The sequence below is a fragment of the Myripristis murdjan genome, chromosome 23 (genome assembly GCF_902150065.1).
Source record: "Myripristis murdjan chromosome 23, fMyrMur1.1, whole genome shotgun sequence".
NCBI classification, from domain to species: domain Eukaryota; kingdom Metazoa; phylum Chordata; class Actinopteri; order Holocentriformes; family Holocentridae; genus Myripristis; species Myripristis murdjan.
The window spans coordinates 6,261,395-6,286,563 of record NC_044002.1 but is presented as its reverse complement, the minus strand read 5'-3'; the positions used below and the strand labels follow the sequence as shown (position 1 = coordinate 6,286,563).

The following is a 25,169-nucleotide window of genomic DNA, read 5'->3' as shown; positions in this document are numbered from 1 at the left end:
GAAAAAGAAACCTCTCAGATAATATCTTTTTAGGGGACCTTTTGAGTGCCAAGGCAAAGAATGTGGTACCAGGGCTGAACCAGCAACACCAGCAAAACCCCATGTTGTGATTTAAAGGGAGATTGCAGACGGAGTCTAGACGCAGGTTTGAGGCCTTCATTGTATTTTGATGTGGGTTTTCAACTCATAGCTTTCCACAGGTAGATTGCAGGAATATCTCCCACTAGGTTTTCCCGCTGGCAACCTATAGGCTACCTCTTCTTATATTTTTAAAGCCTTAGGGAGAACCAGACTTAACGATAATAATATTGCGTTCTTTGATGTTGTGGTGAAAATTCATTTAATTGGCAGTCAGAGACGGTGCTGCCTTTGTGGGGTTCAGTCTTACAGGTAAGACACATCAAAGTGTTTCAGCTTGTAAACTGTAAATGTCTATTAAACAGCAGGGTGTGTGAGCTTTGACATGTAGCTTTGGTGCTTTACAGCATTCTGGAGCTCATACCCTGTCTTGTGCCACAAGTGGACTGTCAAGGCCCGTGTAAGACAAACATGCCAAAATCTGTGTCGACCGTGTAGTCAGCCTTTCAGCCGTCTTTTTTTATCTCCTCCTCCATCCCTCCTTGTTGTATCCGTCTCCTCCAGGGCGACATGAAGTCAGAGGGGAGCGAGTCGACTCTTGTCCAGAATGCCAGACACTGATTCCTCTGAACTGCCAGTTCAATTCTCTGCCTCCTTATCTCTTTTTCTGTCTCATTATTTCAGAACTGTGGGTTAATCTGCTTAATCTTACTCACTTCTGCCTACCTTGCTTCATTTTAATGGAGGCTTTTCCACCTTCACAAGGAGGAAACACTACAAATACATACAGACCTGATTTTTTTTTGGCAAGAAATCAGCAGTCTCAGTCCAAAAACATCAGTGTTGGTATTTGCATGCAGAAACCCATATCAGACCCTGCTTCCCCCTTCCCTCTGCATTCCTCTCAAAGAGCAGCCTTCCAGCACGATTTTGTCTTTAATGAGCCTATTCATCTGGAGCGACATACAGTAAGCCCTCTCATGCACACAAAGTTCAACGCGTGTGTGTATGTGTGTGCGCGTGTCTCCGCGTGTCTTTGTGCTCACTTTCAGGCGTGCTTGCACCTGGCAAACATCCACCTCAGAGCGCTGCACTTTAATGGAGGAATTAAGACCAGCGGCACGCCCAGACAAGTTTTTCAGAGTGTGCCTCTTGCCTCTCTTGGATTAAAAAAAAAAAAAATTCACTGGAGGTGCCCGGCGAGGCAGGCGCTGACCCACTTTCTCCCCAGCATTCAGCAAGCAGTTTTGGCACTCAAACGGGATTTGTTGATCTTCATCAGAGTTGTAGGGGTGTAACAGTGAGTAAATTAAGACGTCCAGTGGGCAAACAGTCATCATATACTTTTTCTTCCTTAACAGACTTTTGTTTAAGTCATCAGGATTGAGGAGAGAGAAGAGTAGTGTTAGTGTGTGTTGTAGATGAAATGTGTGAGTCGAAGGAGTGAACGGGTTCTCCAGTGAAGCAACTATTGGAGAGTTGTGTGTGGATAGTGGGGGGATGGTATTTGATGACCAGTCAGTACTGAAGTCCAGAAATGGAAAAAGTTATGCATGCGCGTGTGTGTGTGTGTGTGTGTGTGTGTGTGTGTGTGTGTGTGTTTGTGTGTGTTGACCCAGTTTTTAACTTGCATACACAGAGGATGAGAACAGGGTGAGCGACTTGGTGTGTGAGAGAGGAAGAGAGCCATAGAAAGGCAGCTGTGCTTGTGTTTGACATAAACACGGTCTCCCTGCATCTCACAGCTGTGTTTGGGGCTGGGAGAGGAGACTGCGTCTGGAGTTGGGACCGATGTGGGGTTTCTGATATTGTGCCAATATTTAATATGGTTAAATTAAACCATTTTCATGTGGAAAATGACAGGTGGTTAGTGTTTCACCCAGAAGTGTGTCCTTGTCAGGGTGAAAGGCCTCTGAAATAGCTTTAAAGGGATAGTTCAACCATTTGGAAAAAAAAAAATGATAGTATCTCACTTACCTGTTAGTTGTTAGTATAGGATGTTAGTGGTGCAATTACTGAGTAATGGATATGGGCTGAATGCTAACTGTTAGCCTCCTGACATTGAGGTGAACTTCCCCCGGCTAACATTCTTAAAGGTAACTGCCTTAATCCACTCAAAGAAGGTTTAAGAGCATTTTAAAATGCTCATACGACTACCGAGAGCACACTGGTGGTAGTTTTGCTCAGATCACTCTTTATAACTGTATTTTCCTGTTATCAACATCTTGAAACATGCTGTTTTTTTCTTCATTGAGCATATGCATGCATTAAAGTTAGCTGGGGGGGGGGGGGGGGGGGGGGGGGGGGGGGGGGGGGGGGGGGGGGGGGGGGGGGAGTCCAGCTCAATGGCAGGAGGTTATTAGTTAGCATTTAGAGCATCCAGCCAGCATCCAGCACTCAGTAACAATGAGAAGCACTGAGATAGCACCACTACTGTCCTACATTACTGGTGGGGGGGAAGTGAATTAATATCACATTTTTCAAAATGGGTGAAGTATCCCTTTTTAGAGCATCACTTGAAACTCTCCACTGAAGCCCAGGATGATTCTAAAAAGAAACATATTGATATGTATTGGTGTGACTCTAGTTCAGTCACTGAGCAATGTTAGATGGCCAGTGTGTTTGGATGTGTGGGGGTTGCATTCAAGGCTAAAGCACTGTGACAGAGCAGGGCTGCAAAGTGTGTGGTGTGTGTGTATGTGTGTGTGTGTGTGTGTTTTCGTGATAGAGTTCTGAACCTGAGCACCATCCATAGTAAATGGCAAGAGACGGGGAGGGAGGCCCAGACGTTTTTCCATTCATCATCTTGTGGGTCTGTTTTCCCTTTGTTTTCTCGAGCTGTGACCACTTCTTTCCATCTCTCTCTCTCGCACACACACACACGCGCAGGCACGCACACACACACACACACACACACACACACACACACACACACACACACACTCATGCACGTAAATATCAGCACCACTGCCAACACACACAGCACCCATGTCCCTCAGATAAAAACTGACTCATAGTTTTGAACTTTGACCCAGGATGTGTTGTACTCTTGAACTGGACATTGCTCCGACTCCACTGCAACTTCCAATTTTGAAAACTATTCCTGTCCTCGTTTAACACACACACACACACACACACACACACACACAAAACGTCTTGAAGCATAGAGGAAAAGGAAGTGTAGGAAGAAGTTTTAGCTACAGAATTACACCAGATTGAATAAAAATGGACAAGTAAAGTTGGAAATTGGTTTTAATACATCCAGAGTGACTGCTTGGGCCATTTTCATTCAAAGCTGATTTCAGATGTTTGTGTGTATGAATGTTTATTCCTATCCGTCTCTGTGGGTGGAGGGTAAACACTTCCAGCCGCGCTGGATATCACGCCTACTGCCATTATCTCTCACATCCTGTTGTTTACATCCATTATCCGCAAGTCCCACTCCTCTCCTATCTCATTTTTTTGTCAAGAGAAACCAAAGCAGTCTAGTCAAGGGTATAATTCAGTCCATACCATGCTGATATTTTTGGAATGAAGCCACAGATAGCTCATGTAATTCATTTCTATTTGTCCTTTTTCATGACAAAATCCACAAGGATTGAATATCTCCTTCAGGATTTTGCTCTTGGAAAAGACTCATAGGTGGAATTTGAATCATGATGGGACACTAAAATTCTGTATCGAACCTGGGGAAGATAATAATAACTGAACAATTTCATGTTTAATGTATATGTTTCCACGTGGCTTTTTTTCTGGATCGCAGCCTAGAAACGGAGAATGACGGCGAAAGAGAAAATGCTATTTGTTTTTCACGCTTCCCAAGCAGACGGGCTAACCGCTCAGCAAACGCCGAGCCCCCCTCTCCCTCCCCCAGCCACTCACCTCTAATCCGCTGCCAGTGTCCTAGTGGTCTCTGTGACCCTTGACCCAGCTCAGAGTAGGAAATCTGTCTTGGGGGTTGAAGTTTCCACCTCAGCGCTAACCGGGGAGCAGCTTCTCTCTCCCACCGTTTTTATAATGTCACATTTTCTTTTGTCATCCTAAAACTTGCACTTGAGTCTCTAATGGTGATTCTTGCTTTGCTGCTCTTCCTGTTACTTTCCTGCTTTTTCTGCATTGACCTCATCATGTCCTTGGTAAGTAGGTGGGATTGGTAAATTGAGCTCGGATCAGTGTCCTGAATCTGTGTCAGGGAGTGTGTATGTGTGTCTGTGTGTGTGTGTGTGTATTTGTTGCACTTCTATCCTTGTGCGAAGCGCTTTGAATTTTAGACCTGTGCAGTGAGGACATTGCTGAGAAGCGAGGTCACTTTGGCTCGATCGCTCAGGGTTAGACTTTATGGAATGAATGACATCAGCGAGAAGTCTTTATGGATACGGTGAGATAAAGGTGCATGTGCGGGCATCTCAACACAGAGAGTGTGTGATAAGCGGTGGGAGCAATTTGTTCAAAGTGATGGACACACACACACACACACCAAAGTCCCGCCCGGCAGTCCTCTAACACAAGCCAGACATGGAGCCTTGGTGCTGGACTTGCTTCCTGGAGTCCCACCCCCGCCTGATAAGACCCAGATATACTCAGGTCCTTCAAGGCCTGCAGTGTCTCCACCACTGGGCCACAGCTGGGCCACGGTGCCAGCCTGCTGTAATCAGTACAGTCATGCCTGCGGTGAAATGTTTTCTAGCCTCAGTCTTGTATTTTAGTGTTTTTTATTAATAGACGTTTTTTTTTTTGTTGTTATTGATTCCTTTTGACCACAATGAAATTAAAATTCTGAGGGAAACACTGATCTTGACTTGAATGGAGTAGCGTGGACTTTCCCATTGAAATCAACACGCCAGGTTGGAGCGGCGGCCGTTTATTATAGCAGTCAAGCTCTGATTACCCTGTTGGGATTTGTGTCTGATTTGTGTCCAGTTCATTGTCAAGTGTAAACAGTCTTAGAGGCAGTGAGGGGACCCCGGCCGTTTTACGGATACAGTTTCCACACTTGGTCCTTGCATTAGCATTGTTAGCATTCCAGTGGGGACTTGCTTTGCACCTCGGCTTGCAGCTGCAGCGGCTGGATGCTCTGGTTTCTGTCAGGAATGCTAACAATGCTAAGACGCTGTTTCTAGGGCAGCTGAGGAACGAATATGTAAATGTCTCCCTCTCAGGCTACTATCTGAAGGTGTTGTGGGAATTTCAGCGGACGGGTCAGAGAGGGCGGGCTGCAGCTGGCCTGCAGGGCGCAGAAGCAGGATTTTATTGGACAGGCTTTGGTTCAAACGGGCTGGGAAAAAGAAGTGCCCTTGAGCAAGGCATTGAAGCCTCGATTTAGCAGCCACCAGCAGAGGACAGTGGTTGTATCGGGCATATCGCGGCTAGAATTTGTAGAACTGTGTGAGCATAATGCTGGGTGTCAAAACTTGTGCATCTTCATTAACAATTTTTCAGTTTTCCTTCATTAAACGGTGTGTAACTGAGAGGTAAAAGTCCCGATGTCCATCTAACAGTAATATTATCTGGTGATGATGACACGTGAACCCACAGTGCTGACTAATGTTAGCTCAGTAACTGATAACAGTCTAGGATGTGGACCAAAGCCAAAGCAAAGAAATGAGTCCTTTAATGTATATTGACATACATATGCCTTGTCCTTAATGTGTGTGTGTGTGTGTGTGTGTATGTGTGTGTGTGAGTGTGAGTGTGTGTGTATGCCATGCATCTCTGTCCTTTCTGTCAGTGCGTTCATGTGTCTTTTTGTGTATGTGTGATGCTTTTATCAGCAAGTACACAGTACAAATTAGTACACAGAGGTGAGTCCAGGGCAAGGTACACACACACGCACACACACTCAGCTGAAAACACACACGAGGGAGATGACCCTTGTGCTTGTGTGTGTGTGTGTGTGTGTGTGTGTGTGTGTGTCAGAGCTTCTTTCCAGTGTGCTCTCACACATCTGGTTTTGCTCTTCAGTGGGGGAAGATTGTTACGTCACCAAACGTTCTGCTTCCCCGGCCATTACTAAGCTTCTGATCCATGGGGGTTTAAAACACACACACACACACACACACACACACACACACACAGCCAGAGGGGGTTAGAAATTACAGACCACCACGAGCATTCTTTCCATCCTTTCCGTCCCCTCCTCAGACGGCAAATAGTGACCAGCACATCTGTGTTGGTTTTTTACTGTTCCATTTCATCACGAGCTAATCTGCCTAGCAACTAATTATTAGTGAAGCTTCCCAGCCAATTAAAGCATCAAAGTAGCGTATGTGAAATTTGCTGGATTCTTTAATTCAAATAGCATGAGTGTATATATTTTTTAAACAGAGGGGAAGACTTAAAGGAGGAATACACCAAGTTTTGGGAGCTTACCCCTCTCATTGAGAGAACGTAGACACCAGGATCATCTATGTGTTCCTGGTAAATCAATCATTTTCATCAACCTATTTAGCCTTGAGAAGACTGAATCTTCTCTTTTTCCATCTGGACTGAGCTGTAGCAGTGTTTTCCCCCTTGAGGTTTTTTTTTTTTTTTTTTTTTTTAACCCAGTGGGGTGTAGGTGTCAGATCCCAGAGGGAGGAAATTCCAGGTCTGTGTTTCTACTTAACTAGATCAATATTTGGACTCTACTAGAATGACCTTTGTCACAATAGAGGCATTTTTAAAGCGGCCGCTGTCAGTGCTGCCGTCGCTTCCTATATAATACCATTATGTCATTCCCCATTGTGCAAAAGTATTAAATTACTCCCTTTACCCCAGGGGGTTCTCAAAGTAAGGTCCTGGGGCCTTGTAGGTTTCTGTCTGACCACTATTGTCTTCCAGTGTAGATGACTAGAGATTTCAAAAGGTCACCCCTCTACTTTTGTCAAAGCCCGCACCGGTCCCAGTCCCAGTTCCACTTGCACTGTGGCGTTCCCGTTTCTGCTCCACTTCCAGAAGCCGTTTCCCAGTTGGAGAGGGTGTCAGGTTACACAGTCGCTCCCAAATAACACCTCCCTGTTGGTCCCCCAGCGGCCGCGCAGACAAAGAGGGCTCTGTGGTGTGTGAATGACACCAGGCCAGTTAGCAGCCCTTCCCTGTAAGGCTGCAACCCAGTCTCCTGCCCTACATCTCTCTCTCTCACACACACACACACACACACACACGCACACACACTCATTCTGCCATAATGATAGAGAGGTATAAGGCCTTAGTATGAGTCTTTGGTGTGGCTCTTTTTTCATGCAGTCGTAGTTTGCCCTCGCCCATTTCCTGCGTTCACCAAGAGGAGGATTAATTCTTCCCTGCCCTCATTTTCAGTTGGATGGATATTTATTTATCCTTTTCATCATTTTAAGATGTTTTTTTTCTCGTTTAGATAGCAAAGGGTAATAGGGAAAGCCAGAAAGAACACGAGAGAGAAGCCAGATTTGAACACACAGCATGGCCAGGACTCTCCATGTATGGTTTTGTTTTATATGGCTGGGTAGTCACCCTTTAAAACCTCCTCCCCCTCCTTTTTCTCCCTCTCGCTCCTCCACTCGCTTCTCTTAAAAGGTGAAAAACAACCAGCGAACAAAAATGAATCAAATGTCCCTCAAATAAAATAAATACATTACCTTGCAGTCACTACATCATAAGCTGAGTAGCTCTTTACATTATTACATTATCAGCTCACAAGTTTTATTCTCTTTTCAACCAGTTTAATGGAACACTTTATTATATTTTGACAGGTTATACTTGTTAGAGTAGCAACCAATATTTAAATGATTTCTGCTGCTATTATAATTACTGTCATCATCACAGCAAGACCCCAACTGTCACACACTGAATTGTGTGCTGGTGTTGGCATCATAGCAGGTTTCATTCTAACAGCAATAGATTGACACACAAGGAGGGTCTCGGTAACCATGGAGACGACGTTGCCAGGAGATGCGAGGGGAGGTAAAGGGTGGCAAAGTCCTGTAAAATGTGACGTGTTTGGTTATGATGTGATGGGATTCTGCCTACAGCGCCCGCACACACACACACACACACACACACAGTTCAGAATTATTGTGACTCAGTCTTACAACATGGTTAGAAGTGGATCCACTGATGGGTAAAGGTGTAAATATTTATTTTCCCTCCTGAGTACATTTACAGTGTGCTGTCAGTGTTTGTATTAGCTGGTGTTTACACACACACACACACACACACACACACACACACACACACACACACAGAGGCCTGAGACCTGGCTATAAAGGGCATGTTGGAGTGTTTCATGTGCTGATGGAGTGAAGAGGTCATTTCACTGTGGGACACCCATGCGCACGCACTTATATGCATGTGTCTGTGTGTGTGTATGTGTGTGTGTGTGTGTGTGTGAGAGAGAGAGAGAGAGAGAGAGAGAGAGACAAAGAGAGGTGTGACAGAGAGAGAGAATACTGAAGCAGAACAAAAACAAAGTGAAATGAACTCATAACCTCTCTTTTTCTCTCTCTCTCTTTCTCTCTCTCTCTCTCTCTCTCTCTCTCTCTCTCTCCCTTTCTCTCCCTCTCTCTCTCCCTCTCTGTCTTTCTTGGCCTAGATCTCACACTGTAATTGAAGCCACATGCTTGGCGTCATGCCGTGCCTCCTCTCCTCTCTTCCTGTTTCCTCTTCTCCTCCTTTTCTTTTTCACTCTCACTTTCTCCATCCATCCACTGTCCTCTTGTCACCTCTCCTTTGTCTGGTAACTCAGCAAAACAATTTGTCTGGATTTGTTTGAATCGTGACTCATAGTGTTTCCATTTTCCTCTGTCAGCAGAGAAGTATGAGAAGCTCTCTTCTCTTGTTGTCTTTACTTTTCACTCTTTCTCTTCTCTTCTCTTCTCTTCTCTACTCTACTCTTCCCTTCTCTTCTCTCTGAATCTCTCATCTTCAACCTCAGATTCAAGTCAATTAGATTCAGGCTACGCTGCTTAATTCAGTCTCATTGGCTGTTCCTGTATTCCTTTTGGATGATTTTTGCTTTAGTCCACCAGGAGACCGAGCTCTGTGTGCGCAGACTTACATTAGTGATGTTTTTCAATTCTCTGAGAACGACGAAGTCAAGTCAGGACAGAACTGGGAAAAGAAAGAAAATTTAAAGAATGATCTCTGTGGGGAAAACGGCTTGTTGCTGCTGCCAAATAGTAACAGGAAACAGCGAGGGAAAAATGAATAAATCAATTGGCCTTTATGTAAACATACATTACACAACCCACCATTTCAACATAAGCAGGGAAATATGGCTGAAAAGCATGGGAAATATTAACAACAATAGAACATGATATGATATGAAAATGAACTACATATTCTAAATAAATAAAAACAACAAGAAAATCTCTATTGTCACTTTTGTAAACAGTGTTTGTGTCAAAGTGTGTGTATGTGTGTTCTCTCTCTGTATCTGTGGGTCTTTGTTATTAGATGACATGTTGGTGGTAGGCAGCAGCACAGAGGATTATAATCCCCGCTCTGCCTCCATGAACAGTAGCATGTTGTACTGTTGTCCCACCCTGACACACACACACACACACACACACGCTCACAGTTGGCTGCGTCACCTCTTCACTGAAGTATTCTTGTCACTGACACTGGGCACTGTCTAATATGCACACACACGCACACACACACACACACACACACACTTACTTCTTAAGGTCATACATAGATTTGAAAGCACAGTGGAATGGATGAGCTGCGTCATTCTGCCCTTGAGTCAGAGACAGCCCCATCTGCTTGTGTGTGTGTGTGTGTGTGTGTGTGTGTCTCATACACATGCAGTGGGTGCTCTGAGTCAGACAAGTTTGACCTTTTAAACATGGGACCGATGGGGAGATGGATAAAGGGAAAGAAAGCTTCGTAGCTGACTTTAAAGGGGGAATCCGCTGAATTTTAGAGTGTAGCCTGGTGCTATAGAGAGTGTGTGCAGCATTTGTGTGGTTCATGTTTTCCTCTATTATATTTTCCTGCCTTAAAGATGCGGCTGCACATTTGTCATTGTAAGTCTCATCTGCCTGGCAGATTGTGTTTGAAGAGCTTCCTGCTGGGTTTCCTGCAGTGTGTCCACTATGGTCTCTGCTGCAGGTGGCGGCAGTGATCATTTTAGTTTTCATTCTATTTCTGTCCCTGTTGTGCTCTCGGTTTTCATTCCGGTGCAGCTTTCAGTGCTAAAACTGTAGTTTGCCAGACACTTTATTAAGATGAAAGCGCTGAAAACCTAAACATCAATTTTAGTCTTGTTTGTGCTCTGGGTGGAAACTGTACTAAATGATAGTGTGTCCTTGTAGTTCATATTTCCCCTAACAGTGGTGTGAACACAAATATCATTATATTTAGATATTCACACACACACATACACACACACACACAGCGGGATCATGACACTGATTGGTGGGTGTGGCTGTCGGCTGTGCTTCTCTTCAGTAAATGATGGTTCAACGGTTTTTGATTGGCTGTTTTATTTTTACCCTGGGGGCCCGTTGAGAGAAAAGTTAAAAGGAAGAGTGCTGATCGCCATAAACTGATTTTACAGTGGCTAATTACAGACAAGCTGTCATGGCCTGCCAGCTATGTGGCATTATAATTATGTGTCTGTCTCCCCTCCTGCAAGTGTCTGCTTTGTCTCTGGTGGGATGCTGCTCGTACTGGGCTGCGACCACTAAATGCTCTCTGAGGCTGATAACAGTGCGCTTCTAGCATTAAAGCGCAGAGACTGATGCTTTGTGCCAGTATTCATTATCTTTATTTCACCGTTTTCAAATCAACAAGTTTGCAGTGTTTTCATCAAGTTTCTGAAACAGTATTTAGACCATCATGGGACACTAAAGCTCTACAGGATAACAATAATCAAACACATTAATGCGTATTTGTGTGAAATCTTTTCAAAATATGTCATTGGAATCAGTTCAGGATATGTTCCTGCTATAGACAGTCAGTGTACTGTTGATTAATTATAGGATAACTATGTAATGGAACATGCTGGTTCATATTGGATGGTGATTACAAAAAAAACAAAAAACAAAGAACTGACTGGATCAGATCTGTTTTGAACCTTTTGAAACCTGAGCAAATTCACTTTATTTCTTCTCATTCAAACATTATATTTTAAAAATGAAATTACAAGAAAATTAATAGTAAGTTACCAAGCAAGTATAAAGAGCTAGCAAGTTATTATACAACTGCCACAAATTTACCAAAAATGGTTGAAAAAAAACAACAACAAACAAGAAAATTACCAAAAAATATGCATTGGAATATAAGCAAAATTTTACTTAAGAAAAGAAAAACAAAAAATTATATATAAAAAATATGTACCAGAAAATTTGCAGAAAAGGTAAATGAAATACCACAAAATTATACCACCACATAAAAAAGAAGATTATCAATAAATAAATCAAATAAAATCAAATAAAATCAAAATAAATAGTAATAAAATCATAAAAGCGTATCAAACTTCAGCCTTCCTGATTTTTACCGTCAGTAATCTCCTCTCTCTCTCTCTCTCTCTCTCCTCTCTATGCAGCACTTCTCTGAGCTCCTGGATGATCTCTCCCAGGATGCCTTGCTGGGCCAGTTGCTCAGCGACCCCTTCCTGTCGGGGGTGAGAGGCGGAGTGGAGGCCATGGAGGGGGAGGATGTGGGCGACCTGGCCCCGTCCTCCCCTCTGCCCCCCCACATCACGGCCGAGCACAGCTACTCCCTGTGCGGCGACAGCAGACCCCAGTCTCCCCTGTCGCACCTCAATGGAGAGCAGGGCAGCGAGGCAGGTGAGGCAGAAGCCCAGCAAACACTCTGACACCGACCAGACGAAAACTGAGGACGACATCCATAGCTGGTCATGTCACCTGCAAAAAGTCAAAATCTTACCAAGAGTATTTGTCTTATTTCAAGTAAAACTGTCTTATTTCTAGTCAAAATATCTCATTACACTTAAAATAAGACATGATCACCTCAGAAATAACTTGTCTTTAGACAATTTTCACTTGTTTCAAGTGAAAATTTACTTGAAACAAGTTAAAATTTGCTAGAAACAAGAAACATATTCTGCCAATGGAACAAGCAAATTTTTACTTGTGACACAAGTGAACAAGTAAAAATTTGCTTTTTTTCTTGTTTCAAGCTAATTTTAACTTGTTTCAAGTAAATTTTCACTTGAAACAAGTGAAAATTGTCTAAAGACAAGTTATTTCTGAGCTGATCATGTCTTATTTTAAGTGTAATGAGATATTTTGACTAGAAATAAGACATTTTGACTTGAAATAAGACAAATAATCTTGGTAAGATTTGACTTTTTGCAGTGTGTCACCTGCTTCATTTTGTGAAACTTAAACATCTTTCTGGTGTCAGTTCAAAACAATTCTGAAGATTGTCCTGATATGATTTTTTTTTTTTTTTTTTTTACCATGCCACAGTATCTGACTGTTAAAATTTTGTGCTTGTTTGAATTTTGGGTTCATTTGCTGTTGAACTCAGTTACCTCCTGCATATCGCTGTCCATCAAATGCTTGCTGGATTAGAAAGGATAAATTTTTAATGATCCCTTTGGGGAAACTCAGTTTTTGCAGCAGTGAAGAAGTAATAAGATACAGCACAAGAAAGTGGAGCTTAAATAAGAAAATATATAGCAGCAAATGAGGCTATTTAAGGACAATGTGACTGGAAATTTCATCACAGAGATGTGTTAATGAAAAATAAGGACATGAGAACATAAGAAAACACTGTGTGGTGTGTAGAATGAACCACAGCAGCACCATGGAGACAAAATCTAAAAATCTAAGAGGAAGTCACTTTAAAAATGAATTGTGAGACAGTTGAGGCGAGTGTGTGTGCCGTCATGGAAACACTAATGAAAGCGCGTGCTGGTTGTTCCTTAGCCGAGTCAGATGGGGGGGATTCAGCCGAGTGGGCCATGGAGCAGGAGGAGGCCATGGAGGGTCTCCTGTGCGAGGCTCCCTCCCTCCTCCCCACCCTCTCCCTCTCTCTGGCCTCCACCGAGGGGCCCCAGGCACACGAGGGCCCCACTTCGGCCCCTGCCGCCACACCAGCACAGACCACCATTTCCAACCACAACCAGGGCAAGAGCATCAAGGTGGGAGCACCAGTGAACACACACCTATATTTGTTTTCTGTTTTGACATCAAACTGGCCACATTTATAGATGAGAAAATTGGTACAAACTATCAGTTGTTGTTAACTTCAAAAGTAAAATATCAGTATTGGCCTCAACAAGCCCCTATCGTTTCAACATTCGGCTATACACTTACATGCAAATCCACATATAGACAGAGTAAATACCTTCTGTGAATACACACATAGTCTTTCACAAACATGAGTTACATCATATATCTTTTTGAACATAATACACTCACTCTCTCCCTGTCTCTCTCTCTCTCTCTCTCTCTTTCTCTCTCTCTCTCTCTCCCTGTCTCTCTCTCTCTCTCTGTCTGTCTCCCCAGGTAAAGGAGGAGAGTGTGATCCCTCAGATTAAACTGGAGCCCCATGAAGTGGACCAGTTCCTCAATCTGTCACCCAAAGGTCAGACTTCAGACAAGACCAGAAACTCTGGTCTGCCTATTGGTCCAGCAGTTGTGTAAGGCTGTGAGGACCCCTGCTGGCTGCGCACGCACACACACACACACACACACACACGCACACACGCACACACACACACACACACACACACACACACACACACACACACACACACACACTTTATGCTCCTACCAAGAGAAAACGTGCATGGCTTGTCTATGGGATAGCCGTATTCCAGATATAATTTAATATCAAAATATAATAAATTAACCCTCCAAATGTTGTGCAGCTTTTGAGGTATATACATCATATCATTGTATTAACAAGTGATATTTCATGAAATCTCAGTGCTATCAGCATTCAAAGCCCAGTATCAAGTCAGTTTTAATTGAATTTAGTCACTAGCCACAGCTGCTTTATGTAAACCAGCCCACTGTGTTGTGTTTCAGGGCTGGAGTCGCTGCAGATGCCTCCCACTCCTCCCAGTTCCCACGGCAGCGACTCAGAGGGCAGCCAGAGCCCCGTTCATGCCCCCCCGGGCCTGTCCTGCCCCGCCTCGCCCACCAGCCCCCCGCCATCGCAGGCCAGCCTGAAAGTGGCGCCACGTGCTCCCTCCTCCCTGTCCAACTCCCCTCTGCTCACTGCCCCTCATGTGAGTACAGAGCAATCCAGGCTGGCCATGTCAACTTTTTGTCTGTAGGAGATTTTGACTGACCTTTTGTCTCTCATTTGTCCAACACTCATGTTGTCTCATATACAAACAACAAGTTGTGCTTCCAGAATGACTGCTGACAACTGCTGACATCCTCTGCCCCCATTTCATTTATTTTGTTGAACAGAAGAGTCATGGGATCTAAACAGTTTATTGTGTAAATCAATGTAATTTATGTTCTTTTTTTTGTAGAAACTGCAGGGGTCAGGGCCTCTGATCCTGACTGAGGAGGAGCGCCGCACGCTGGTGGCCGAAGGTTACCCAGTGCCAACCAAACTGCCCCTGACCAAGGCCGAGGAGAAGGCTCTGAAGAAGATCCGCAGGAAGATCAAGAATAAGGTACAAACTATTATTTGGAAAGCCAATACTGCCCTTTTCTGCAAAATCCGATGTGGTCCGGTCAGCGTCGTCCACCTCAGTCGATGCCAGCATGGTCGTCTGTGGGACGACTTCACCCTGAAGTGATTCTAATGAGATATTTTGATCTGATTCCACACAAGAATACACATCATACACTATATTACCAAAAGTATTCGCTCACCTGCCTTTACTCATACTATGAACTGAAGTGCCATCCCATTCCTAACCCATAGAGTTCAATATGATGTCGGTCCACCTTTTGCAGCTATTACAGCTTCAACTCTTCTGGGAAGACTGTCCACAAGGTTGAGGAGAGTGTTTATAGGAATTTTTGACCATTCTTCCAAAAGCGCATTGGTGAGGTCACACACTGATGTTGGTCGAGAAGGCCTGGCTCTCAGTCTCCGCTCTAATTCATCCCAAAGGTGTTCTATCGGGTTCAGGTCAGGACTCTGTGCAGGCCAGTCAAGTTCATCCACACCAGACTCTGTCATCCATGTCTTTATGGACCTTGCTTTGTGCACTGGTGCACAGTCATGTTGGAAGAGGAAGGGGCCCGCTCCAAACTGTTCCCACAAGGTTGGGAGCATGGAATTGTCCAAAATGTTTTGGTATCCTGAAGCATTCAAAGTTCCTTTCACTGGAACTAAGGGGCCAAGCCCAGCTCCTGAAAAACAACCCCACACCATAATTCCTCCTCCACCAAATTTCACAGTCGGCACAATGCAGTCTGAAATGTACCGTTCTCCTGGCAACCTCCAAACCCAGACTCGTCCATCAGATTGCCAGATGGAAAAGCGTGATTCATCACTCCAGAGAACGCGTCTCCACTGCTCTAGAGGCCAGTGGCGGCGTGCTTTACACCATTGCATCCGACGCTTTGCATTGCACTTGGTGATGTGTGGCTTGGCTGCAGCTGCTCGGCCATGGAAACCCATTTCATGAAGCTCTCTGCGTACTGTACTTGGGCTAATCTGAAGGTCACATGAAGTTTGTAGCTCTGTAGCAATTGACTGTGCAGAAAGTCGGCGACCTCTTTGCACTATGCGCTTCAGCATCCGCTGACCCCTCTCCGTCACTTTACGTGGCCTACCACTTCGTGGCTGAGTTGCTGTTGTTCCCAAACGCTTCCATTTTGTTATAATAGAGCTGACAGTTGACTGTGGAATATTTAGGAGCGAGGAAATTTCACGACTGGATTTGTTGCACAGGTGGCATCCTATGACAGTTCCACGCTGGAATTCACTGAGCTCCTGAGAGCGGCCCATTCTTTCACAAATGTCTTGTTTCACAGTCTGCATGCCTGAGTGCTTGATTTTATACACCTGTGGCCAGGCCAAGTGATTAGGACACCTGATTCTGATCATTTGAATGGGTGAGCGAATACTTTTGGTAATATAGTGTATGTCACATTTCATGGGTTCCACTGGAGAGAATTGTCTGAACGCTGCTTCAGAGGGGTTTTCCACCATGACAAGAATAAAACTCAGGGAGGAAACACTGAAAACTCATTTTTACAACCTTTTTTTTTTTTTTTAGCATAAATATAGTATAAATTTAAAAATAAATTTAGTCTAATGTAAGGCTGTTTGGTTGAACCGCAGGACACACACACATAGAGTCGCACAGTCACATAGTTACTAACATTATGTTTGTTCAAGGACAATACTGCTGCTGTTATACTTTAGTTAGCACAGTCTCTGCTATTTTAACCTCTTAATGGTTAAATGAACCATAAACTAATGTGTGTTTCTCTGTTTTTGTCTTCCTCTCCATCCCTTTCTCTCTGACCACTTCTCTTTCTTTGTCTGTCTCTCTCTCGCTGTCTCTCTCTCTCTCTCTCTCTCTGTCTCTCTGTCTCAGATCTCAGCTCAGGAGAGTCGCAGGAAGAAGAAAGAGTACATGGACGCCCTGGAGAAGAAGTGAGTCCTCTCTTCCTTCTCTTTCCTGTTTTGATCATGAGGGATTCAAATGCAAAAAGTGACTGACTGGAGCGCACACACAGTTTACCCAATCACAGAACACACACCGACTCAGTAGAGGCTTTTTATTCTTGCTGTCTTGACTACTGTTGGGGGGGATCATTCTAAGCACGTTAGGGATGACTTCTACTTTCCCTCTGATTTTATTCATTCATTCCCATTCTTTTGATTCTGTCATTGTTTCTCACTGAACACATTTTATTCTATTTAAAGACAGATTTATATTTTTTAGAGTAGTCTCCACGCTGCCCCAAGCTTAAAATTATTTTTGCAATGATAAATTGCAGCATCATGTGGATGTAGAAAATAACAGTTGTGGAATAAGTACATGTTAAATATGTGAAAGTTGCACAAGTCAGAGAAAATATGGGAATATTTCTGTCACAATGCATCATTTTTTTTTCTACATTTGTGGTGTTTCAAAGGTTTTTCAAGCCACCCAAGCAAAATAACCTTCGTTGAGAAATGTGGGCAATGTCCCACGGCGTCCATTTATACTGTGACTGACGCTGCAGTTCCTGTTTTTGACCACAGGGTGGAGACCTGCTCCAATGAAAACAACGAGCTGCGCAGGAAAGTGGAGAATCTGGAATGCACCAACAAGTAAGCATTCACGTAGCTTGTGTGTACAGCAAATACACACACACACACACACACACACACACACACACACACACGGATGCATGGATATATTGAAGAAACCGTTTATAGTGTGTATGGGGAGATAATATGACTCAGAACAGTTCTTCTTTTCCTTGTATTTCTTCTGAGTTTCATCACAGTGAAATTAAACTGTTCTTCATTTTGTTGGTGGCCCCATGAAACCTCCTCAAGGACCCCTAGGGGCCACTGGTGTAGTTGACAGGGTGAGGGAACACAACGCCGTTGTGTATCATTTGCTGATCCGGCTAAATAAAAAGCTCCCTGATCTGTTCAGCTGCAGTTTTGCATCCACTGCCTGGTCTCATGCATAATCATAGGGCTATTTTAATAATGTTCAAGCTCCGTGCCTCAAATAGATTGTTTTGTTTGTTCTCATTATACATGGATGAACTCGCTGTGTGTGTGTGTGTGTGTGTGTGTGTGTGTGTGTGCGTGCCCAGTGGGGTGTGTTAAGTGTAGTTGGAACACAGCTGCTTTGGGTCTTGTTTTGTGTTCTGAGGAAAAGTAGGCTTTATCATGGCGGTCTAAAAGTTAAATGAACCGGTTTTGTGTGTGTGTGTGTGTGTGTGTGTGTGTGCACTGGTGCACCTGGACAGTGTGCTTGTGTTGCTGGAGAGTTCAGCTGTAATGATAATGCAGCGCAAAGCCTCAGCTGATTAACTGGAACATTTGCCTGCTCTCAGTGAGGATGTGATTTATGGCACATTCACTGTCTGATTGCCCATCTGTGGTAGAGCTGATCAATACTACACTGGTTTTCTGTGCTGAACATGAAGTGCTTGCAGTGACACATTTTGATCACACTCTATGAATATGCATGGGTGTGTTTATGATGAGTATCAACTTGGGTTAGTTTAAGGATCTCATGATGGTCTAAATGCTCCTTCAGATGCTTTTTCATGCTGACAAGAGTATGTTTTTTCATTTTCGGTGACTTTTTATTGTCCCACATCTCCTCTGTTGAAGTAACACGGGGTTTTAAGGCTGTGTAACAAATAATAATGTAGGGGTGTCTCACAAAATCTACTTCAACATGACAGGAATTGCTTTCATAGAGAAACTTCCTTTGAAATAATTGAGGTATAAATATGCCTCATGTTAACCTGAGCATGTTGCCTTGTGCATCTGCACAGTGTATCAACTGTGTGTGTGTGTGTGTGTGTGTGTGTGTGTGAGTGTGTGTGTGTGTGTGTGTGTGTGTGTCTGTCTCTCTCTAATCTGTCTCTGTCCCTCCCCAGGTCTCTGCTACAGCAGCTGCAGTCTCTGCAGGCGGTGGTAGCAGGCAAAGTCCCCAAGTCCTGCAGGGTGGCTGGCACTCAGACATCATCATGCCTAATGGTACTAATGTGTGTGTGTGTATGTGTGTGTGTCTGTGTGTGTGTATGTGCATGCGTATGTGGGTGTGTATGTGTGCATGCTAACAGAAGATTGTGATGATGAAACATTGATTAAAATATTGAATTGAAAACATCTGCTTCCATCACTCATTAGCAGCTTAGCATTTTGTTTGATTCATAATTAATTTACCACCCGCCCTCTCTCTCCTCTCTCTCCTCTCTCTCTCTCTCTCTCCCTCCTCTCTCTCTCTCTCTCTCTCTCTCTCTCTCTCCTCTCTCTCCTCTCTCTCTCTCTCTCTCTCTCTCTCTCTCTCTCTCTCTCTCTCTCCCTCCCTCTCTCCCTCTCTCTCTCTCTCTCTCTCTCTGCAGGTGGTGGTGTTGTGTTTTGCTCTGTTTCTTGGTAGTTTCTACCCCAGCAGTCTGACTCCCTGCTCCACCATCACTGAGGCTGGCCACAGCTCGAAACAACTGGCCATCAAAGAGTCCTACACAGCCACAGGTAGCTACACACACACACACACACACACACACACACACACACACACACAGACAGTCCCAATAACAACATGATCATAGTTAATTTGTAGAGCACTTATCAAAATCAGCATCACAAAGCTCTTTACACAGAGCTCATGAAACAAAAATAAAACTATAAAAGACGCAAAAATGGAAATTAAGATCAGAGAAGCAAACAAAACATAAATAAATAAACAACTTATAAATAATTAATAAGCAATTTATAAACAAGTTATAACACAGTTTTTATACATGAATGGAGATGCCAAGCAGCACAATCTGAGATTTAACAGAACAGATGCAGTGCAGCAGGAACTTGATGTTGCCAAATAGTGAGTCTGCATCAATGTATGGAATCTGTTATCATTTGTTTATAACTGTTTATGAAATATTTACAAGTTAGGATTTATTATCAGCACTCATTTCCAGCTCTGTTGCTTGCCAACTTGTGGAACTACTTTGTGTCTTTATCACGACGCCACAGCTCCCCTAGGCGCTGTATGCTGGTTTGGTGGATGGAGATCTCTGTGTGGTGATACATACTTGAACAAGTGTCTTAAAGCTGCTACATGTAGCATTTTAACACACATGTGCACGGCTCTTTCCATTTGAATGAATGCGGGAACGTCATCATCATTAGCCACTTGTTAAAAAGCGATGGAGCCTATTATACCATTGTAAATAATCAGATTCCACCTACTGCACTGCAATAACAGCAATAGACACTGATTAGACGAGTTGACCTTTGGCTGCATCCTCTCCTCTACCTCCTACACACACACACACACACACACACACACACACACACACACACACTAATAGACACACTTTATGCTGTATATAATATTCTTGACAATCATATTCAAGCTATTAGAAGAGATGACCTTTTTGATGCACCTCTCCTGTCCTCCCACACACACAATAAGATGGGGCACTACAAAATTGAATGTGATCAAGTGTGTGTGGGATGGGTTCGTATTTGAGTGTGGAAGAGTGCGGTGAGCGCATGTATTGTTTGTCCCACTGTGTGTGTGTGTGTGTGTGTGTGTGTGTGTGGCCTGAGTAGTTTTAAAAGCTTTATAACCCTTTTACTGGTAATGGATTTCTCATAAATGCTGTTATTTCAGCAATTAAAGCTGAAGTTATAGAGACACCGAGCAGAGTGTGATTGCTTTTCCTGTTGGTGTGATGCTAACAGTTCTCACCTTTGACCACAGTAAACCTGACATGTGCATATATATATATATATATATATATATATATATATGTTCTCGATATATTATCTTAATGTTTTTCTGTTTCTGCCTCCTTCTCTCTGTCAGTGAAGTCCAGGAATCTCCTGTCGACCTACGAGGACGAGCAGCCGCACCCACTCGGTCTGGGAGGAGAATATCCCGACCAATGGGAGGACACGCCCGCCGTCGTCATGGCAGCGTGGCGTCGCTCCGAGCAGCAGAAACTGGGGGTGGAGCCAAGCAGGGTGGAGACGCACCCACCTTTCAGGAGTAACAGCAACGCCACACAGACGACAAAAAACCTGGTGCTGGATCTGCACAGGTAAACACACACACACACACACACACACACATCAGCAATATTTCAGGAAATATTCCAACAAAAATAACACAAGACAACATAAACAGTAACAAGTTAAGATGGAAAATAACAAAAAATCAGGTCACCAAAAAAAAAAAAAAAAAAAAAAAAAACACCAACTAACTAACTTCCTAAATAAATAAATCAATTAATAGTCAATGAACTTCTAACAAAATTAATTCTTGGCTTGAATAAATTTTTAAAAATTGTCTCCAAAAAATTAAAATGACGTGTTGCAAAACAACACACATTGGTTCTGAAAATAATAAATAAATAAATAAATAAATAATGAAATAAATTGAAATTGAGCTACTTACTTGGGGTCCCCTGGTGGTTTGAGTTCTCTGAGCAGGCACATGCATCATTTATAGCAAGAGACAGCCACACACACACACACACACACACACACACACACACACACACACACACAAATGAAATCTTCTCACTTGTGTTTCTGTCCTCTCTGTCTCTGGCAGGTCTCTGGAGCAGAGGGTCAACGACAGCAGCAGTAAAGTGATAGAGTTGGAGCGAACGGTCAATGAGACCTCCTGAGGTTGACATCATCGCCCCCCTCCCTTCCCCTGTCAACCCCTAACCCCCGTGACCTTTGACCTTCCCTCTCCTGAGCATGGTTCAGTGTCCTGGAGCAAACCTCGTACCCACTGACGATTGTTTAAGGTGATTTTTCTTCTGCCATTTCTGCTTAATCAGAGAGTACACTGTAATAGGAATAATAATAATAATAATAATAATAATAATAATAATAATGCTAATAATAAGAATTATTACAGGGCACTGGCTGCCTTCATTTTCGAAGTGAAGTTGCACTGAATAGTTTTCTACCTTAGTCAACTTGACCATTTTAGTTGTACTTAATCGACCCGGCGTGAGACACTGTGTTCAGTCAAACATATCACATCCAGATAAATCCCGACAGATCCAGCGAACGAAGTGGCATACAATTCAGTGGAAAAGCGCATTTAAATTGGAGATGTGAGGCTTTTTACAGGACACTGACAAGCGTTAAGAGCACGGAGGACCTCTGTATTTATAGAACCTTTTTATTTTTTTTTTTCAGAAATGTATTTCTCTTTGTAGTTGTATTTCTTTTTATTTTTAAACGTTTTTATTCCATTCCAGTAATACATACATCCCATTTTGATACTTATTTGTGTTCATATTTTGTGTGTTTTTAATGTTATTGTACTCTTTTATATATTATTATTGATATGTTCTTCATCTGTTGTTTTGCACCTTGAGTACTTTTCTTTGGACGCTATTAGCTCTGGGGTTCCTACGCACGTCTGGATGGTCTGGAAAAAAAAAATGTAAGGGCAAACTAAATTGATAATTTCCAGACTTTAGAAAAAAATGTCCTCATATACATAATTTAGGACCACATGTTTCATGCAGCCCAACTCGCCAGTCATGTCGCCAGCTGGCAATTTATCATAGTGAACACTGAATGAAATCTTTAAATCCGGTCAAGAGATCAACATCTGGAATTTAAAAAAAAAAAAAAAAAAAAAAAAAAAAAATTTTAAATGAGACTTGGTGCAGGAACCCTGTCAGCTATGCTTCAGCCATTTTTTCCAGCTCTGTCTGAGGGATGCATTTTCTTTTTTCATGTGATCGCTGTGTGCAAGTTAGGAGTCTAATTTGAGACTGGGTGTCCTGTGATATTATCTGAAATTTGGACAACAAAAGCATCTTAAGGGGCTTTCCAACTGTGGACTATATTTGGTCAGGTTGCTCTCATCCATTTTTGAGAGAATAAAAGATGGTGGATCAATCTGGATGCAGCCAGTTGGACTATTAAAGAGGTGATCACTGGCAAAAAGCACCTCCAGATATTTACTTTGCATTGCTGTGACAGTGCAAGATGATTCTAACAATCACACATTGGAACAGGGAGTTCCCATGAAAACAACATAAATGGAAAAACCTATTTGGGAATTCTTAAATGTGTGATGATCCACTGAATTCTCTACATCAAGTGTGTTACAGCCATAGAAATTGAATTTCTATGGATGCGGCCTGCAGTCCTGTGATGCTTTTGGAAAACACTCTCCTTGCACACTTTCAGTGTCAAATCCCCACAGTGTATTTTCAAAAAAAAAAAAAATCCCTTTATGTCCTAAAATAGTCGTTATTTATGTTTCAGCATCTGCCAAAAAAAAAATCTTCCTGGGAAAAAAAAAACTATCTATTTTTGTAAATATGAGTTGTTTATAAAGAGGAAGTCTAAATGTGTCAGGATCTGTAGTTTACATACTAATCCATAATTCATTCAGAGTATTTTTGGGATGATGTGTTGTTGATAAATTATGAACGTAAAATGCCTTAGCTTTGCAGTCTCTCCTGCCTCGCTGTTGGGGTTTAGTTTGTTAATGACAGATCACGGCTTTAAAAATATAAAATATCCATTTGATGTGTATCGCAGACGGATGGAAATTACTGAGCTTTACTGAAATATGCTCTCTTATGTATGTAAGTGTGCGTGTATGTGTGTGTGTGTGTGTGTGTGTGTTATGAACCTTGTTAACTGAACTAGACCAGAGGCCGGTTCACTTTGTCCATTCAAGTTGTAAATAAACTGTTAATTGTATGCTATCATCCATATGGCAACTGTTAATTCTCTGTTATTTCTTAATTCTTGAGGATCTTGACCTCGGGGGGCCAAAATAGACACTTGATTCTTAAAAACTCACCTTACGACAATCAGCAGAAATCTATCTCAGCTCAGTGTAGGTTTTCACTTGTAGTTGGAGAGACTAGAACAGAGATTTTATTTCCCTGTGTGTGTGTGCGTGTGGTCCTGGTTTGCTTCCAGCTTGGCCGATCAGTGGTGCAATCCACAAGGATTTATTGTCAAATCTCTGTGTTGTCCTGACTCATTGATTATGGTCTTAGTTCTGTTGTGTTCTTGGTGTTGAAAAGCCAAAGCCACATTCCGCCGCCGCTGCTCCTCTAAGGACTCTGTAGGAGAGATTACGGGAAATGTTCACCTCTCACTGTAAACTAGGAAAATGTGGCTGAACTGACACAAGATGAACGGGGGGAAAAAAGAAAAAGAAAACACAGATTCCTCGACTGTTTGACCCAGATCTGATATTCTGTTTTTAGTTGTTCATGGAAAACGTCAGAACTGGGTCATATAGGGTCAAATCCAGCCAAGATGGCTTTAACTGAGTGTTGATTTGAAAGGCTCGCAGCCAGGGGAGAGCGGCTCGCGAACATTTCCACCCTCCAGACCAGATTCCAGTCTGATGTTGCTCCTGTGTAAAGCCAGCCTGACCGAGGCTTTCTCTGTCTTTTGCTTTCAAATGAATAAAGTATTTTCCTTAGTAAAAGCATATCACCTGCGACCATGTTGATCTGTCTTTTTTTTTTGTCTTTGTGGATTTGATTCTCCCTCTGTCACCGAGAAGATACTGTTCCTACCAGTCTGACCAATTTCCATTCAAATGTCTCTATTCAAATACTGGCAGGCATACACAAATGTTAACCAGATGCCTTAAGCCGTCTCAGCATCCGAGCGAAAGCGTGTTTATAATGCTAATGTGATGCCACCAACACCACCCACAGCCAATACACACAAATGTAGATTGGCCCCGTCTTTTATTTTGAAACCGTTTGAACAAAATCCGCCAATTCACTTTATTTCTTTTAGTTTTTCAAGAATTATCATGGTAATTTTATGGTTATTCATTCATTTATTTATCTGTTTATTTCTATTTGAATTCTTGGGAGTAATTTTGTGGCCAATGTCATTTTATTTTTTGATCTGTAATTATAATAATTAGAAAATTTGCTACTCTTTTGGTGATTATTTAACTATTTGACTATTCCCCCCATGATTTTACCAATAAATTGATTAATTAATTCAACAACAAAAATTAAATAAATAAAAATCAAATGAATTTCCTAAAGTTTTGTAGGATTAATGTTCCCTGTACAATACAAAGCTTTTGTCACTCTCATCCCTGTTCTTGCTCATGATTGGTCCTATCACTCCGTCCAGAGACATTTTTCTCGATGTACCTCCGGTTGCCTGTCCCCTGCACAGAGTGGTCAGTCCATTTACTGTGAGAGAGCATTCTGACTGGCTGAGAGGCCATCCTCCCATCAACTGGGAGAATCAGCAACTGTGATTAGAGACAGAAAACGCAAAGCTGCAGCTCTCTAATACGACCGGGTCTGGACACACACACACACACACCTTCCATCACTGATGGTTCTGTCCCAGGCTGATCTTTTCGCTTATCCCTCTCCTTCAAATATTCTGCATATAACATATTTCAGAATGGTTCCCCTATTTCACATCACTCCATCCTCACTCATCTCACCTCCCTCATGTCTCATCTAGAGACGGCTCTAACAACTTTGAGACAATTCAAAAAATGT

At 42.8% G+C, this 25,169-nt stretch overlaps 1 protein-coding gene across 1 annotated transcript in view; it reads left to right on the top strand.

Annotated features, from left to right (window-relative positions):
- creb3l2 (cAMP responsive element binding protein 3-like 2) overlaps positions 1-22,976 on the top strand; it is a 32,890-nt gene extending 9,914 nt beyond the window's left edge. Inside the window, exons 2-12 of the mRNA XM_030046055.1 lie at positions 11,588-11,831; positions 12,939-13,153; positions 13,521-13,599; positions 14,046-14,248; positions 14,501-14,647; positions 16,532-16,590; positions 17,185-17,253; positions 18,552-18,651; positions 19,020-19,149; positions 20,489-20,723; positions 21,239-22,976. Of these exons, the coding sequence (XP_029901915.1) occupies positions 11,588-11,831; positions 12,939-13,153; positions 13,521-13,599; positions 14,046-14,248; positions 14,501-14,647; positions 16,532-16,590; positions 17,185-17,253; positions 18,552-18,651; positions 19,020-19,149; positions 20,489-20,723; positions 21,239-21,314 (1,557 nt within the window). The 3' untranslated portion in view covers positions 21,315-22,976. The remainder of the gene's footprint in view (positions 1-11,587; positions 11,832-12,938; positions 13,154-13,520; positions 13,600-14,045; positions 14,249-14,500; positions 14,648-16,531; positions 16,591-17,184; positions 17,254-18,551; positions 18,652-19,019; positions 19,150-20,488; positions 20,724-21,238) is intronic.
- Positions 22,977-25,169: the final 2,193 nt, after the last annotated feature.